We start from the raw sequence: 19,327 nt of genomic DNA on the forward strand, positions 1-19,327 counted from the left end.
ATATTCACCTTTAATCGAATCGAACGTCATTTGTCCTCTCATCTGTTGAGAAAATAGGATTTCAAAAGCGTTACAAATCGAGGTTGTTTGTGATGCTGTAAATTTTAATGATAAAATGTATCCGAATTATTTATCTTCAAATTGGATTATATTATATTATCGACGACTGTACATTTAAAATTATTTTTTTATTTCGGTGTATTTTTATTTTTCGGCTTCGTCTCACACTTTGTATTCAACTCTTTATCTTGAAATGCGTTATATTAAATGTTTACGACGATTTGTTCCGTTTTACTTGAGGGAGTCGCCACTGCGATCACGTGACCGGTGAAAAACGTTCTGAAGGGGATGTTCGAGGACGATGTAATTAAAATAATGCCTGGAAATGAATTTTTAAAAAATCTTTCCCACAGACAAAAATGGAAAAACACTTTGTGATGTGAAACGGCTGTATAATGAAGAATAATATACCCGTAAAAGAAAAAAAAAATTATAGCGTCATCGTAGTTCCGGCGGAAGTGACGCTCTTTCCGGTTTGGGATCCTGCTTCGAGGGCGGCAAGATGAGGTCTGGTTTTTTGTTTTTTTTTAATCTCACGACATCCTCATCAGTTAACGGAATTTAGCATTAATACACGTGTTTTAACTTTGTTTATGATCTAAACTCTAAAGTATCATATGTGTTTCATGAAAGACAATTTTATTATTGTGCAGTAAATAAACCGAGCTCTTCTCGACTCGTGTCTTGTCCTCATCATGGAGATCCCCCGTGATGCTCTCTTCCTTATTCTCTCTAATATATTATTACCGTTTTACTTGTAGCAGCGTCAAAGTTTCTCGAGAAACGCTTTATGAAGCTACGAAAGAGGTTCTGAGTGGATCGCGGTTCAAGAAGCGAAGGTGAGTGTTATGTGGAATTATTTATTTTTTTTAATCAACCGTAGAGCATTTATATGGCGGGAAGGGGGGGGGGCACTTTTGAAAATTTCTTCTTCAACTCTCCCCTTTATAAAGGTACCAATGTTCCGTCCTATCTTGAACATGGTACTCCTCCACTTCACTCTTCCCTCAGCCAACTCGCTGCACACTCCTTCCATATTTTACAGAAATCCGTATTTTTGTAATGACCCATACGGAAGTTTCCAAATGAAGACCTGGGTGCAAGAAGTACTTAAGTCACATTTTTGAAAAAAATGAGCTGGCACCAGTACTATTGTTGTGGGCCGGGTGTCGGTGGCGAGCACGACCGCTAGTTGGAGCAGCAGAGTCGACTCCACCGAACACCCGGAATTCAGATCGTTACCCTCGGATAACTCCGAAGGTAGGGGTCCCTTACAGGACCGTGAATCATCAATAATTCAGCCACGTGGGACAGGGTTATTTGTCAATCATCCAAATACCTGGAGACCCACGTGGCGAGCTACCAAGAAATCCACACCCTCGACGGAGCTCGAACGGGACGAGTCTTAACCGTGCTTGACCCGTGCGTAAACCGAGCGGATGGTTACCGTGGTCCCGTCGGTCCAAATGCACAACGACTGCAGCAACGGCCTTTTTAATTTTCCTAACACTCACCGTGCTAAGCCAATGAAGGAAAGGACAGAAACGAGCTGAAAGAGCATCACATCACATCATTCAACAAATGGATATTTATTTACAATGGGGGGGGGGATCATGGAAGAGCAGAGTTAAACCGACTAAGCAATGCAATCATGTACAGCAAAAAGGACATCAATTCTTACTTGTAGACGGGCCCACACACAGACCCAAGATAAACGGACCCAAATTGTCTTTATTCGGCTCTCCAGCCACGGAGGATAGTTCGGCTGGGAGTCGGGACGGCTGGCTACCTGGCCGCAAGTGCGCGGCTGGGCGTCCACCCCTTCCCGGAGCTCCGGTCGCCAAAAGAGAGACCAGGGCAGCCAGATGCAGATCAGCGGCTAGATGAGACCAGCACCAGCGACGAGATGAGATCAGAGAAACAGACCAGCGACGAGATGAGATCACACCAGACCCAGCGGCAAGATGAGACCAGCGCAGACTCGGCGGCAAGATGAGACCAGACACGCGGCGAGATTAGATGAGATCAGACCAGACCCAGCGAGCGGAAAGATGAGACCAGAAGAACCAGACTAGCGGCGAGATGAGACCAGACACGCGGCGAGATTAGATGAGATCAGACCATGCCCAGCGGTAAGACGAGACCAGAAGAACCAGACTAGCGACAGGCCGAGACCAGAAGAACCAGACCAGCGGCAAGATGAGACCAGCGCAGACTCAGCGGCAAGATGAGACCAGACACGTGGCGAGATTAGATGAGATCAGACCAGACCCAGTGGCAAGATGAGACCAGCGCAGACTTGGTGGCAAGATGAAACCAGCACGGACTCAGCAGCAGGACGAGACCCGAAGAACCAGCGTAGACTCACTCGATGACCGCGCCGTCCCGTCTATTTCTTTCTTCTCTAGCAGGGGGTATGTGTCTCACCCCTCCGCACACCTCATTTGCCGGGGAAATCTGTCATCTCCATGATTGGTCGGGGGAGCGTGTCGGGGAGTCTTGATGGACCACCCCTCAAACAGGGAGAGAAATATTGTCCTGCGTGGGCTATGCTCATTGGCCGACTGCCGGGGAACTCGCTCGTATCTTCCTGATTGGGCGAGGGAGAGGCCAGGCCCTTTTGTACTCCGCCCACCCGCGCGTGTTATGGCGTCAGGATGGAGCGAAGGTGCTGTTGTCTGTGAAGGTGATGTAAAAATCCTAGCTATCAGATAACTGCGCATCGCACGTACACTTAATTCCCATTAGACACAGGAGATGGATTCTAACTAGAAACACATACTTATCAAAATAATTAAGCTACGGGGACAGCTGTCTGTCTGTGTGCACAAGGCTTCCAAATTCGTAACACTATAATCTATAATGGCCAGAGCATCATTTGATACCAAAAAATTCTGAAAATAAGTCCAAGTCCTGTATATTGGTATATGGTCATTATTGAATTCACTAAAATGTAGTGCAAGAAGTTCCTAAGTCCATGACTGTCCAATCAAAATGCTCGTATGTGTCACGTGACAAGCTGTGAAAATGGCGACCATGGAGGCTGGACAGCATGGTGTGAATGAGAATAACCCTGATAACAGGCATGACAGGGGCAAAAAACGTAAAAAGAAACCCTGGAGACTGGGCTAGAAAGAGAATGAAGGATGCCAAAGCATCAGGTATGTAGTTTCTATGCATTATACTTTTCTGGTACTGAAAAAGGCACAACATTCGTCATCAGCTTTTGAGCCCTCATAAAACTGTGCATGTGGCAGTGCAGTGCAATGCTGTGCTGACCCAGATTTCCCATGTATTGGATGTATGTACATTGTGCAGCCCCATGAGACGTAGTGAAATGACTGTTTGGCAATCAAAAATGAACAATAAAGGGCTCTGAGTGTTAAAAATATCCAAGTCCAGCCATTTTGTCGCAAAAAGTACCTAAGTCCAGGTATTTAGCCACAAAAAGTACTTAAGCCCAAAACTAATTTTCTCATTTTCTTCGTAATAAAGGATTATTTTTCCACAAAAAAGGGTTTGTCTGCTCTATATAGCCCCTGGAACCAGCAACAGGCTCCATAGTATATGCCACCTTTAAAAAAAGTATCTGCAGCATGTTTTGAAAACTTTGATCCTCAATATCTAAAATGTGTTATTTTGTGGTTAAAGTACTTCTTGCACTCAGGGTCTTCAAATGTTCATCATCAGAAAGGCAAGCCGCGATTATAGGGAATTTGGATGCTATTCCGTTATGCTGATTTGTTTATTAACCCATTTCATCCAGAGAGGGTGGAATGCTAATGCAATAATGCATCATGACTATGATTATGTGAATGACCACCATGGTAGTATTTATTATGAGCTATTTTTGTGGAAGTTACCCAGGTACAAACGCTTGCAAGCGCATTACCATGATCAGATGTTCGCCAGACAGGATTCTGTGTGTGTGTGGATGTCGGTGTTGCGTATCCGCCTTTCCTCGCCGGCAGATTAGTCTGTACTGGTTATCACGTTGGAATGGCATTTATATGAGTTTACTTTGATCGTGTTTGTTAATTTATCCGTCGTCCTAGTTCTATCCACCCTCTTCACAAAGCAATTCTCCTAACCCAGTTGTTTGTAAACCTGCAGCCTCTATTGTTGTTTCTTTATCAGTACCACAGTTTCCATACCACAAACGTTGACTGACTTTACACAAGAACCAGAACCTTTTCTTTCAGTTTCCTTGATGTTTACCTCCGTCACCGAAGGTCGATTGACGTTATGTTTTCACGTCTGTCTGTCCTTTGTGGAGAGATTCAGACGAAACTTCGTGGGAAGGATGGGTGTGTAACGAGGAAGATTTGATGTGATTTTGATGAAAATTGGGATCTGATCTGAGAATTTAAGTTCCCCACCCACCATTAAGCGATAGTGTTAAATGACATATAGCAGGATACCTCAAAAAGTTATGGACGGATTCAGATGAAACTTGGTGGATGACTTGGTTAGGTGACAAGAACAAGCCGATGAAATTTTAGTTCAGGCCTGAATCCAGATCTGGCCTATCATTGGGATACAAACCGTCAACTAATCAGCCTGGCAGAGTTATGTGCTCTACCTAGTGCTCTTCTAGTTTTCTGTCTGCCATAAATCCCTCTACCCTCCATGCATTTGCACTTGCATGTATCCTCCTCCGCACCTTTCTCTCCAAACTACCATCCCAATCACTGCTCCTCACACTTCACCCCCACCCTGACCCTGTACTCTACAGTGATGTCCTTTTCCCCACTTTATCATCTTCCGATCTCTGCTCTTAACTTCCCTCCTTTTCTGCATGCACCCAACAAACACCACAGGCTTGTGTTGGGTGGTCTTTATTTCAATCCACATTGATTTGGTATTTTGAATTGTTGAATATGTGTCTTTATATACAATAGAGTCTGTGTTGGTGGCAAAATGAGGACAACGGATCATCTCAATTGAATGTTGAGAGTTATCCTAATTGCTGTGGGAAAGGAGTTGAAGTGAGGTTTCAGGCAATTAGTTTTTCACAGCATCAGTATCAACCTTCACTTGCTTTAAGGGCTCTCACCCAAAACATCACTTTACCTTCTTTCCCATGGCGGTTAGCATCCTCTCAGCATTTATTTGAGAAAATTTGTCATGTTAATAATCCCAGTTATACATCTGTTATTTCCTCAAGGTACCCTTTACTTTTAATACCATTATGTCTTCCTTTACAGGTTCTTGGAGACTGTTGAGCTTCAGATCAGCCTTAAGAACTATGATCCCCAGAAAGACAAGCGATTTTCTGGAACCGTCAGGTGGATATGCAAGATGTTTGACCTGCTATCTTGCTGGGGTTTTCGAGTTACAAAATTCGAAATTGCACTTTGATCCATCATCAGATCATTTGAAATGCTCTGCTCCCTTTTCACAGTTTTATGCCATACACACTGTAGTCTTTATTTTCTAATTTATTTTCAAAAGATTTTTGTTGCTTTTTGAAGGAGTGACTTATTACAAAAGTGATGGTTTAGTCATCTAAGAGACCGCAATCTGGCGTTGAATAAATTGCAGATGCTGCACTAGCCCAACGCAACTCGCACACTAGATTGCATCAGGAAGAAGTTTGAAGTCAAAGTAATTGGCTGTAGCTACTTTCACCATGAAAAAGCATCCCAAATTGGCCTTTTTAGCATTACCATCTCATCCAATAGCTCGTGATTCTCTGAACCCAGATTCAAATGCTATCTGCCTACTCTGTAGTTGGCCTGCATATAATTATTCAAACTCCACCATGAACCTTGGTTCAAAGTTGAAAATTTAATGCAAATATTCCATCCTGAAGTGAAAACATTTTTTGTTTGTTTTTCACGGCCTTTGTGCTTTGTCGTGTGTTTGGTTCTTTATAAATCACTGATTGATCAAAACGGGCTTCAATTATCAATATCATTTGAATTTGATGATCATATCTTGGACGATGCAGAATATTTCCCTTCTACTGTATTATTTAATTATGCTTGCTATAAATTCCAAATTATTTGGTTACCCCTTTCTGCAAAACCAAACTTGCATATTGTTCAAATAATTTGGTCATGAATTTGTTTTCATAGATTTGGCAACATGAATTCTGTTTACACGAGTGGGAAATCTCATAACACTTGTTTTATTGGTACTTGGGCTGATGTGTTGCCTTCAATTCGCTCCCAAATTTTTTTCTCATTGAACCAACCACCTTACTTTTTATATGCTGTATACAGCTGTTGAGGTTCTTGAAAGGGCAGAATGACAGACAAGTTGATCAACATGCAAAATGAGGCAAGGGGAGGGGGAAACATGCGAGGGATGTGATTAAGATTGGTGACTAGAGCAAAAAATAAACAAAAATGTATGTTTGTTTCATCTTTGTTATCATATTGATTTGGGAGCATTGTGTTCAATTAATACATTGGCAGGCAATGTTTGCCTATCTTGCAAACCCCATGACAACACTGGCAAGGTAGTCTGGCCTTCCAGACGGACCTTCACCCTGGGTCTTAAAACAACAGGGGAGGCATGATAAGCCAATGGTTTATTGCCGAGTTTTTTTTTTTTTTTAGTTTTTTTTTTTTTCCACCAGTGGTTCACACTTCCTTGGTAAGTAGTGCACTTGCAGAAAGAAATTCCAGTAGATTTGTAGGATTGTATCCAATGTGGAAATGATGTTTTAATGTGATGTTGGAAGCTGGTTGATGTTCTTCAACATTGTATTAAAGAAAAATAAAAAAATTGTTCCAGAAGATTGTAGAAGTCAAATTATTCTTCAATTGTGACGTCAAAACTGCTGTGCATCATCTTGATATCAAAGGCTTCGTGGATTTCACATTTCTCTTGCAGGCTCAAACATATGCCACGGCACAAGTACTCTGTATGTATCTTGGGAGATCAACAACACTGTGATGAAGCAGCTGCAACCAACATCCCATACATGGATGTTGATGCTCTGAAGAAGCTCAACAAAAACAAGAAACTTGTGAAAAAACTTGGTAGGTTTCAAAGATAAAATATCATAGACCTGTTTTGTTTTTCTCCAGGACAGTAAACCATAAAATATCGTGGGGGTTAGGTTCCTGGAAAATTCTGCGATAATTAAAACTGCGATCATGGAAACCAAGTGGGGGCGGGGGGTGGTTCAGTTCATGTGCTTCGAGAAAATATAGAGGAAGGTGGACGGCAGCAGGAAATAAAGTCATCACGATTGAAATGAACATATAAAGCATGTAACATTGAAATGAACCTGTAACTTCAACAAAAACACAATTTTACCTTTTTAATTTATTACAAAACTTTGAGGTGTGTGAGGGTAAGAACATTATGTATTCGTACTGTACTATGCCTTAAATCGAAAACACAACACCTGGCTCGGGATGATGATGATGCTGTTAGAATGGAGAGCAGGGGAGGTGGGAGAACCCTTCTCTGCATTTTGGTGCAACTTACTCTATCCTCTGTCTGGCGATTTAAACTCTGTCCGAGAGTCTGGCGATTATAGCGGTACTGGAATTCTAAATATACTGGGAAACTGAAATTTTTTTTGATATATATATATATATAAAAAAACAACATCCAGAATATTACCCACAAATTGAAGAAAGGTGTTTACAATGTTTTAAATACCGCACATGACTTTAAATGCTTTGATGCACCCAGCGTCTCGGCTAAACATGGAACGGCAACAGTGAAACATCTGACGTTAAGATGTACCAGGAAGTAAGTACAGTATGTTTTTTAACATTTAAACCTCAGCATCTGAGCTCATCAGCTCCGTACAAGCAATCATGTTCTTATTTGCCCTTGTGGCTGGTTTTAAAGCAATTACCAAATGGTTATTCATATGAATCGGGTGTGCTTTAGAAAAGTGGTGCCGAGCCAGTGATCCGCGATGGCGATACTGGTATGAACTAGTTCCCATTCCCAGAATATGATAGGTCTTCATTCTGCACGTAGAAAAAATTTCCAGGTCCCGCCCGTTGTTTAGAGGGATGGGGGGGGGGCAGAGAAATGGCGTTGAGTTTATCCTGTTTCATTTGAAATCCGAGTCTCGACTCTCCAACTTTTGTCTTTTAGTCAAACAATCCATCTTTCAATCCCTCTTTAATCCGTCTATCTCCTCCCCTTTCCTCTCATCTCTCCTCTCCTCTCCCCTCCCCTCCTCTCCTCATCTCCTCTCCTCTGTTCTCCCTCATCTCCTCTCCTCTCCCCTCCCTCATCTCCTCTCCTCTCCCTTCCCTCCCTCTTCTCTCTCCCCCTTTAATCCCCCAATCAGTGAAGCGTGGGTTGTATTTGCTAGTTGAGGAATAAAGTTGAAAACCTGTAATCTTGTTTCTATATACTTGCATTACAGAACTTTTTGAACGCTCCTTGTATTTCTTTGGTGGGGAACATGGGTTGTGGGTAAAAACATTTAATATATATACGGTATTTTATATATATATATATATATATATATATATATATATATATATATATATAATTTTTTTTTCTCTCTTCTTCCTCTTACTCATATATTCTTTCTCTCACTCAATTATTTGTTGGTGGTGTGTCTGTACATTTCTTCTTCTTCTTTTTCTGCCTGTTCTACTTTTCCCTCGGTTTAAATTTATCTATCGTTTAGCTCCTCCATCAGCCAAATCTTCTGTCAGAAAAAGACATTCACGATTTCCCCCTTAGCCTATGTAATATATAATTTATTTCCATAGATTGGGAGGTCTTTCAAAATGTGGATAATACTTCTTGCCTTCTTTTCTGTTACATTGCAGGCAAGAAGTACGATGCTTTTCTTGCATCAGAGTCCTTGATCAAGCAGGTACCTCGAATCCTGGGCCCGGGCCTGAATAAGGCGGGAAAGTTTCCTTCCCTTCTCACCCACAATGAGAACCTGGTGACAAAGGTGGAGGAGGTGAAGTGCACCATCAAATTCCAAATGAAGAAAGTAAGTTTATTTGTGGTCATTTTTTTTTTAATTATGCTGCTCAGTAATTTTTACTCTTAGTGGGCGTATTGCTTACTTTTAGCAATCCAACTCTCCCTCATCTTTGTAGGAAATAAAATGGTCTATCTTCATGTCCGTGGTCGGACAGTTTCACTTTCCAGTCGACCCCCCCCTCCCATTTTGCTTGAATTGTTATGTATTGTAGATGCAATTTACGCAAGGTTTGGTATGCTCAGGTGCTGGAATATTGTCAATCTGGGTGGCTAAACGTTCTGCTGCTGTTCATACTCGTAACTGTATCTTGTTATTGTTGCTTTATTGAAAATGGTGTTTTGCTTTTAAACCAAAATTTGCATGTTATGTTGCTTTACTTCACTTGATATATTTTAACGGGAAATTTAACTGCAAAGGAGAGTAATGTTGATAATAAAATAAAATTAAAAGTATCATTTCTTGGCCATGACGAAGCACCACTATTGTCGCACTTTGTTAGTTAAAAGAAAATCGATGACTACTGGTTATTTGTGATCCAAAGTGGGGTTGTTTTTTTTTTTTTGCAGGTTCTTTGCTTGGCTGTTGCCGTGGGCAATGTGAAGATGACCGAAGATGAGCTTGTAGCGAACCTGCACCTTGCTATCAATTTTCTGGTGTCACTGCTCAAGAAAAACTGGCAGAATGTCCGTGCCCTGTATGTCAAGAGCACTATGGGGAAGCCGCAGCGCCTGTACTGAGCTCTCCACTTTTTCATCTGCCCTCTGGCATTAAAATAAAATTGCATTCTGAAAAGTTTTTGGCTTTGATCTCTTAGCTGCTTTTTTTCATTCGTATATTTATTTATTTTTGGGGTATGCAAAATCTTGGTTCATGTAAAAGTGAGGTGATGGGGAAGGAGGCACATGTATGGGTTGTGTGGTATCCCACATTAATAAAATGGGATGTCTTAGTTTACCTTCAGGGATGTTTTTCCCATCATGTTAAACAGGATATTTGGCTGATTGTATGATCAGGTCTTGTGAGAATGTCTTTGGACTCCATCGTCAACTTTTATTTAAGTTTGATTGGTTTTCGTGAAAACAAGTTCCTCTTGCATTGCATTTGATATAATAATAATGAATTAATTATTTTAATGTGGTAAATTCTTTAATATTGATTATACATATATTTTATATTATATGTATATATTTACATTATAGATGGTATTAAATAATGGAAGTATTTTTGAGGAAAATCCAATAAATAAATATTATTTATAGAATACATTATAAATAAGCATTAAAATAATTTGTTGGTGGTTGCAAGGTTATGCAGTGCAGCACGTTAAAATCGGTTATTAGTGACAGTTTGAATAACAGTTTGAGTCTATGGTTCGATGGAGGTACTGTGTAATGGACATGTCTCTAAGGTAAAGTTTATCCCATCATATAAAGTGGTGTATGATTAAAGTTATTCATATGTAGTAATACTTTAAATAAAACGAATAATTAAATAAATTTGACTAAGGATATTGCATTGCTGTGTTGACTGACTGGACGCAACTTTGAGGTTGTGGGTCCATTGATGTTGAGTAATCTACTGATGTGGACCAGCGACCGGGGTTGTGGATCCGCCATTTGGAGAGGTTCTTGGCTGAAAGGATCAAAACCTCGATGAAAAACGGTGCCCAGCTGATGAACCAGGCAGTTGGGAAATCAGTCAATTGCTTATAAGTTGAGGTTATAACTTCAACTTCAATAGCTTTTGTAAGTACTTACTAGTACACAGTGTGTGTGGGTGTGGTGTGTCTGGCTTTATTCTTGGGACGACAGTGCAATAACCAGTCTTTATTTTGATTCGACTCCACAATCATGCTACTTGTATGCATTTGAGCGTGGGTTCATGTGGTCAGTTAATTTTAACTTTTTTTTTTTTTTTTTTCAAATTGATAATAAATAAAGGGCATGTATGTTGTCAGTGATTTGTAAGCATAGGTGAATGTGCAGCGACAAGATCATGCTGGCAATGATAAGGTGTGATACCCAATAGATGCATAATGCATGGCTGAACTTTGAAACTGAGTCAGTGCTTTTGTTTGGCAATGCCAGTTTTGTCTGTGTGAATCTGTTCAGATTTATCAGCATTCTTGTTAATTCTGCAGATCTAAACTTCACCCTAACAGATACGTATGTTGAAAGAGTGAATCCTGTTGCCGTTTGGGCTGGACATTACCATTACTGTGTTGTTGCATTCTGTGATATGTGAATGTCATCCATCGTGTCTTTCTCATGTTTTATTTGGTTGCTTGGTTTGTATAACTGGGTTAATGCATTTTTTTCGAAGAAAAACAAAATGAAGAGGGATATTTCTTCTCGATAAGGGTGATAACTTGATCAGCTGTGTGAAGGAAAGAGGAAGTGGGGGAGCAGGGTGCATTGGTCATGGACCGGTGTGCTGTCTTTGGTGATAAAACCCATTTGAGTGGGACAGTCTGTTTCTCTTGGTAACAACATTATCCATTGGGACCACACTCTGTACAGAGCGTTGGTGCTGCCTAAGCAGTCTCCTAGTCTATTGGGTACAATCCTGGACGGGTTGCAACTCCAACACGATACCAGCAAGCTGGCACTCATTTCGCCGACCTCAGAAGCATGACAGGCGGAGTCAACCCTACCTGGCATTAATTCAACAGCCGAGGGGGATTTGAACTCGGGATACTAGGATCCCAAGTCCACCACCCTAACCATTAATCCAACACCAGGCATAACAACATTATGATCACAACAAAAACACAAAAAAATTGCATTGATCAGAAACGCAGCACAGCTTGTACATCAATGATGTGTGGGATGCACAGTCGGGACTTCAGTGTAGTTTGACTTGAAATGCAAGGACAGCAGTAGCCCAACTGCAGGAATGGGGATTTGGGACCTGGGTTTGCAGATTTGAATGCTGTGACAGGTTTTTGGGAAACCTGCCCTCTGACCAAAAGAAATGCCACGCAACTACTTTTGCAGGGGAAGTAATGTGGAATTTGGTCACGCAGACTTGTACATAAACCGATATTTTTGTTGTTGTTTGTGTGCAAAACTGCTCATATACAATTGTGTCATTCGGTGCATGAAAATAAAGGTTATTGAAGAACTATAATAACATTTTAAATATGTACTTAATTGGTTGCCCTTTGTCACTGGAGAAAACTGACATGAAACATACAAACCTCCTGATCAATTTGTAGCGTGTGTAAACTAACCATACTCTTAAGATAGCAAGCTATGTCACCTGTCAAGAAACCTTGCAGGAATTTGGAACTGTTCAGGGTGGTGATAACTCACCTTCTCCACATAGGACACTGGGGTCTTTAATGTACACGAATTAATACGAGCAGATGGGACACCCATTATTTATCACTCTGTGAAACATCATAGCTCACAGTCGCATCCTATCAGCACTATCATTGAAGCCCCACTTCTGCATCAGCAGCCTGCAGCGACCAACTACCAGTTCCCAAGCGGTGAAGCAAGCCAAAAGTCTTGTGCATGAGGGATGGGGGTTCAATATCCTCACATTCAGTTGCTTTAATATCAAAAGTTCTCTTTTGAGTAACAACACGGCTCTGCTGAGCATCAGAAACTTCTGATACATACAGGGAGGCCCTTAAATAAATACCTATTTTAATTTGAATACAACAAGCATGCACAACTCTCATAGAAACTTTAAGAGTAATTAATGTTTGATGGTTTGTTTCACACTCAACATGTACTTTTCTTTCAGTTGATGTGTCTTTTTTGCTGTATTCTTTTTTATGCACCAGAACAGAGCACTTGTGTTTGGAGTAAAGGTGTAAAATATTGGTGTGGAAGGAAATTTATGAAAGTGTGTTTGATGCAAAGAGAATTTCAGAGATGCCCTCCAACACGTAAAACCTATTCACAAGAAGGTTGTAGAAAAGGGGGCATTGACAACACTTTTCCTGGGTAGCAATGATAACACCGACTCCACAAAGCAAACCTCCACTCCCATTCTTTGACAGGCAGGCAGCATCAGTGAACGTGTCCGAAAAACCTACTTTGCTGATCTTTTTCCTGCTCTGTTCACTTGATCATTCTCTGTGGGTCTGTTTCCATCTGCCTGGAAGTTAGCCAACATCACTTCAATACACAATCATGGTGATAAAATGGATCCTCTTAACTACAGGCCTATTTATTAGCTTGCAGTTATAAGCAAGGTTATGGAATCTGTCATTTCAGTTGACATCAAATCTTTCCTTTTCTCCAGTGTCCTCATCTCAGATTATCAATTCAGTTTCAGACCCAGTCATTCTTCCTTGGACATGCTGCTTCTACTCTCCCAACACTGGATGGAAGCCCTCGATCTCTGAGATCAGGGCCGTCTCTTTACATATCTCAAGCATTTGATACAGTGTGACACCCCACCTTGATCTACTCTCTGCTCATCCATCTATAATTCCAGCAATCTGTGTGTTTGTGTGTGTGTGTCTGTGCGCGCGCGTGTGTGTGTGTGTGTGTGTGTGTGTGTGTGTGTGTGTGTGTGTGTGTGTGTGTGTGTGTGTGTGTGTGTGTGTGTGTGTGTGTGCACGTGTGTGTGTGTGTGTGTGTGTGTGTGTGTGTGTGTGTGTGTGTGTGTGTGTGTCTGTGCGCGTGTGTGTGTGTGTGTGTCTGTGCGCGTGTGTGTGTGTGTGTCTGTGCGCGTGTGTGTGCGCGTGTGTGTGTGTGTCTGTGCGCGTGTGTGTGTGTGTCTGTGCGCATGTGTGTGTGTCTGTGCGCGTGTGTGTCTGTGCGCGTGTGTGTGTCTGTGCGCGTGTGTGTGTGTGACCGCTGTTTCTTGACAACCACTGGTCCGATCTAATTGAAACTTGCCAGGTATATTGCTGGGGACCTGAGGATGTGCCTTTTCAAGGTTTGATATTAATCGGACAAGTGCTTCCCAAGTTATGGCCATTTATTTACCAACCAATGACAGGACACGTTGCTGTGTAGGCGTGGCCGATGGGGAAGAGAACCTTAGCCACGTTTGCCATTACGGGTTTTTTCTCTTCTCTTCTCTGTGTTTGTGTTTTTCCTTGCGAAAAGGCAAAATACGATGGTGCTCATTGAATGATTGGCCATTTAAACTAATAATTTATCAAAACGTTGGCAGATCCAGCAGCCTCCGCATTCTTGCCCTGGACGAGGAAACAAAGAAGCGCCATTTCCTCAGCAATGTTGTTTATGAAGACGTGCTGACGAGATAAAGGTGTGTACATGGAGACAATTTTTATTATTATTTATTTATTGAAGAAAAATTGTTCCGAAAATAATTTATCAAAAAAAGTGCACAACTTTTTTTTTTTGTTTCCAATTGTCAAAACGGTGTGGCCTTTGGAAGTGTTAAGGAATTCAGCTCTACTCAACATGCTTGCCAATGAAATACATCTCAATTTGGTGGTATGCTTTGCAAACTTTTTTTTTTTAACTATTTTCAAACTAAAACGATTCGAACATGGAATACCTAATGACACTGTACTTTCAGGTCTCTTACAAATCCTACCCTGTCGCCTCACCATGGCATCGGAGTGGCAATGGTCAATGGCGGTGAATGTCATGGCTAACAAAGACAGGGAGGTAAACTTGATTTTAATTCGGATTTTAATTGTCTTTGTGTGTAAGTATCACAGCAGTTGTTACTTAAATGATCGATAATTCGTGGAATGATGTGAACATTCCGTACGGGCACGCACTACTTCTGGATAGTGATGACTTATTGTATTCTAATAATTTCTCGATTTCTTATGCGCATTTATAGATAAACACAATGCCCCAATCCAGTCGTCGTTTACGAGAGTGAAGGAACGGCCTGTGTAGTTGTTTGAAAGGTTTTTTTTTTTTTGCACGTACGGCCACACACATAAGGGCACGGGAGAGCAAAGCAATGGCCTGTGTGGTTGTTGTTTCTGGCACGCGGTTTGAAAGTTTTTTTTTTGTATGTACGGCCACGTACGTACAGCCACGCACGTTTGGGCAAGCACGCACGTACGGGCACGCGAGAGCGAAGGAACGGACTGTGTGGGTGTTTCTGGCACGCGGTTTGAAAGTTTTTTGGGGGGGTGGGGGGTTGCACGTACGGCCACGCACCTACGGGCATGCACTCGTGACATACAAGGCCACCACCTTTCATGGCTCATTGACTTCCTCCATTTCTGTATTCAGTGTCTACCGCTTAACGGGATCCTCTCATCTCCTCTCCCTGTCAAGGCTGGAGTGCCCAGGGCCGGATTTTCCAATAGGCACCATAGGCCATTGGCCTTGGGCCCACCAGTAACTGGGGGCCCACCGGGGATTTGTGGGTTCTCTGATCGGCCAAGGAGTAGGCTAGTAGGCCCGATAGTAAAATGAATAAAATAAAACATAAAAACGACAAATATAACTACATTTTTAAATGCCTGTTTCCCACCATCTATCTATCTATCTCTAGATTATATACATTACGTGTTGTATTTAGTGGACTTCATTGTTATATTACGTGTGTTTTTGTGTTCTTATTTTGTGATATTGGTATCTCTCATACTAGACTTGAACTAATTTATTATTACTTTATGCTTACAGATTATTCTTGGCATCTTGGGGATTCTCATGAGATAGATTAATTATGTCGTCCCAGAAGAAATATATGAGTGGCTCACAAAAGAGAAAGTTAAAAGAAACCAAAGCTGCACAACTCCAATCACTTCCAAAGCTGACAACCTTTTTTATGAACTATGATGACCTCAAAGCTCAACTGGAACTCCTTGTCAGTACCTATTCCAGTGACCTGGAAGCATCTGTTTTAGATGAATTTTTGCAGTTTAAAGACATTTTGTCTTCTGAATCTGGCAGGTCAGTGACAAACATTTCTACTTTGTTGAGGTCTAAAGGTGGTATTTTGACAACTGCCTTTCCAAACATTAGTATCTTGGTAAGAATGTTCCTTACCATCCCCATTACAAACTGTCAAGGAGAGAGGTCTTTCTCCACTCTATCTCGGGTGAAGAATCACCTGAGATCAACTTTCCGACAAACCAGATTAAACTCACTTTCATTACTTTGCATTGAATCTGACCTCCTACAATCCCTTGACACAAACAGTATCATTGACAAATTTGCCATAGAAAAAAAGCAGGAAAATGTCATTTTAAACTTCACATAGTTGTGCTTGCAAAATTTATTATGCTTCAGTTTCATTGTATTTTTCCATTATTCCTATGTGTAAGATGTACATGATATGGAACTTGATGTACTTTGATATGGAACTAATTTGATTAAGAATTATCGATGTTACATAATGTTGTAATTCTTTTTTTTTACCTTATGATATATATGTATATATATGTGTGTGTGTATATATATATATGTATATATATATATATATATATATATATATATATATATATATATATATATTGTTGCGAATTCGCGCCCGCCGGCGTGCGAGCGGCCACGTAACTCGAATCGCGGCACGTCGTCCACCGGACGGACAATTCCGTCGTGACCCTCTCGGACTAACGCTGGGAACTAGTCACAGGTGGGCCTTTCGGCCTCACCACGATTGTGCCAATCGGCGCCCCGCGTGGGATAGGGTTGTTCGCCAAATTCGACCTACCTAAGTACCCACACGGAGGGTAGACCGGGCGATCGCACCTCGCCGCAGGTCGACTTCGGACACGGGCCACTTTAAGCGACCCGTTCCGTACTATTGGGATAACCGAGCAGTGTTATCGTCAACCTCGACGGTTCCGATTAATTATTGGGCGTATTTAGCCCACGACCAACCCTTTACGTGAAGTAAGATGGAGATTCAATTAAAGAAAAGACGAAGCGAAACGGGAAAAACAGTTCAACATAATTCACATTTATTACGCGGCAAACGGAAAGCACACATATACAATTACAACAATTATGCACCAAAAGCAAATGTAAAAGAAACACAACAATTACGCACCAAAAGCAAATGTAACAAAAGAAACACAATGCAGATCTACTACCGACTACGTGAGCACACGGCAACACTTACACAGTTTTACTTTACAGACGGCGCCGACAACACATATACTCCAAAGCAAAAGAAAAAGGGCCACCCTCTACGACAAGGGGACAGACGTGGGCTGTGGGCGCGAGACCGCGTAGAGCCTACCCGTCTTGTGATGAGCCGCAAAATGGCGGCGGTGCTCCGACTCCGCGCTCCTCCGCGGGCCTCGCTGGCACTGCCTGGAATTGGGTGGGAACAGGGCCCCCTTTTCGCACTATCTCAGCGCGGGGGGGGGGGGGAACAGGGGGGAGGGTTGTTGATGCTCTGGGGAAAGAGGATAGCTGGCTTGCTTGGGTCCCGCGACGAGCGACTCCACTGCGCCCTCGACCGCGTTCCCGGCTTCTCCTCTCTGCAGCTCCCCGACAGACCGCCTCTCCTCCAGACCCGTCTTGACTGCTGCTGCCACACTTCGCCGCCGCCGCCACGACTCGCCCGAGCCCGAAACAGAAAAACCTCCACTCTCTCAATTCGCCCTGCGCTCGGCGCTTTATAGTGGAGCAGGAGAAACCATATGCAGATTTTCGGATCGGGATCGGCTCGGGGGCGGAGCCACGCTCGCCCATTGGACGGAGGAAAAGTGGGCGTGAATCATTCCTGATCCTCGAATCTGCATATATCGATTCTACTCCGACGCGCCTGGAGGCGGGGCCAAATCGCCCCGCGCTTAATGATTGGACGGATCGGAAGTGGGCGTGAATCATTCTTGATCCGACTTCTCGGAAAGGCCGCTTTTTGCACCCGCTGCTTGGCGCACGCCCCGCACGAGTCCAGGACAGCCTGACGCTCGGCGTTCACAAGCGGCGCGGGAATGGCGGCAGAAGGAGGAGAGGTGAGGGTGGTGGAGGGTTTATTGTGGCGATGATGGCCATGGCGACGCTTGGAATGGTGGTGATGCGATGGTTGCGAGAGCGAGTTGTGAAGGTAAAGGCCGTGGCTGTTGGCGTTGTTGTTGTGAAGCCGCGTTGCGGTCGATGATTGTTGTGTGATGGAGGTTGAGACGTGGTTGGTTCAAAATAAAGATAGAACAGAAAAACGGCTATCTTAAAGGGTCGCAGCCCGAATGAATGACATTTATTCCCTCTAAATAACGGGTTTGGGGCTAACTACACATATACTTACAGAGATATCTCACCTACGGGACCTGAATGATGGTTTGCGAATTTCCTCAACCACAACAATATATATATATATATATATATATATATATATATATATATATATATATATATATATATATATATATATATATTGTTACGGAAATGGCCCTTAATGGGACAACTAAAAGGATTAGCTCAGATCCCCCATTAAATGCCTGTTTAGATAGGTTGTTTGGTAAAGTGTACGATAAATGTGTGTCGGGAGGTGTAAAAGACTGTTTTTATGTTCATATGGTGGTGAAACAGGGGCTCGATCTTCTTCCTCTCCTCTACGGACAATAGGCCCCTCCCAGTCGGCTGAGGGAGTGTGGGCTAGAGAGAGAGGTGTGGCCTGGAGAGGCAGTGACGCGAAGGGGCGGGGCTTTTGTCGGCAGTCGCCTGGAGAGGGGGTTGAAGAAACGAGGGCAACAAGTGAACTCTGAGTTTGGAGAACGGCAGTCGCCGAGAGAAGGAACAAAAGATCGCTGTGTGGAAACAGTCGCTCTGGAGGCGCGACGTGTTTCAAAAAGGAGAGAAACAACGAGGCCTCAGGTTGAGGCTTAGTTCTGAGCTTGGGAAACTGCAGTCGGCTTTGAGAGGCTGCCTGGACGTGGAGTCGACAATTGACTCGTGCGGGGAGGTGATCGACCGATTCGGCCTGCGTCTGGCCGCGGAGCCTCCGTGCTTGTTCACACACCAACGGCTTGTCCCTCGATTTGGGCCTTGTCTGGAGAACAGGCCAGGCCGGGATTTGTATGCTGGACCGTGGGGGGGATCAGCTGATGCCCATCTTCGACCATACGCGAGGTCAGAGTGCGCGGAGACCACGCACGCGGTGCCTTGAGGGAGTGGAAGTGCTGCGCCGCCATTTCTTGCCGCGCGGCGCGTTCGAGCTGGGAGTCCGAACAGCTTCGGGAATTAAAGTCCATGGGACATCACCAAATACTCTGTCTGCATGCATGCTGTCTGTCTGTTTTGTCTGCACGTTGCCTAAGGCATGTCTCGGTAGTGACCCCCTCGAAACCTACATGCCGTGGTTCCCTAGTTAAGAACGGGTTGAGGATTGTAAATAAAACCGTTGTCGTGAATTTTGTTTGTGTTGTGATCCCCAATGTTCCCCAATAAATCTGGTTAATTCGTATGAAGTTGCCGCTCT

The 19,327-nt window shown here is 42.9% G+C and overlaps 1 protein-coding gene across 1 annotated transcript; it reads left to right on the forward strand.

Annotated features, from left to right (window-relative positions):
- Nucleotides 1-419: 419 nt before the first annotated feature.
- On the forward strand, nucleotides 420-9,787 carry RPL10A (ribosomal protein L10a). The gene is made up of 6 exons (XM_085882499.1): nucleotides 420-567; nucleotides 822-899; nucleotides 5,268-5,348; nucleotides 6,904-7,052; nucleotides 8,826-8,998; nucleotides 9,559-9,787. The coding sequence occupies exons 1-6, from the start codon at nucleotides 563-565 to the stop codon at nucleotides 9,727-9,729; spliced, it is 657 nt and encodes a 218-aa protein (XP_085738625.1). The 5' UTR covers nucleotides 420-562; the 3' UTR covers nucleotides 9,730-9,787.
- The last annotated feature ends 9,540 nt before the right edge of the window (nucleotides 9,788-19,327 follow it).

Source organism: Eptatretus burgeri, chromosome 5 (genome assembly GCF_056783735.1).
Source record: "Eptatretus burgeri isolate ZD-2024b chromosome 5, Ebu_testis_v1, whole genome shotgun sequence".
NCBI classification, from domain to species: Eukaryota; Metazoa; Chordata; class Myxini; order Myxiniformes; family Myxinidae; genus Eptatretus; species Eptatretus burgeri.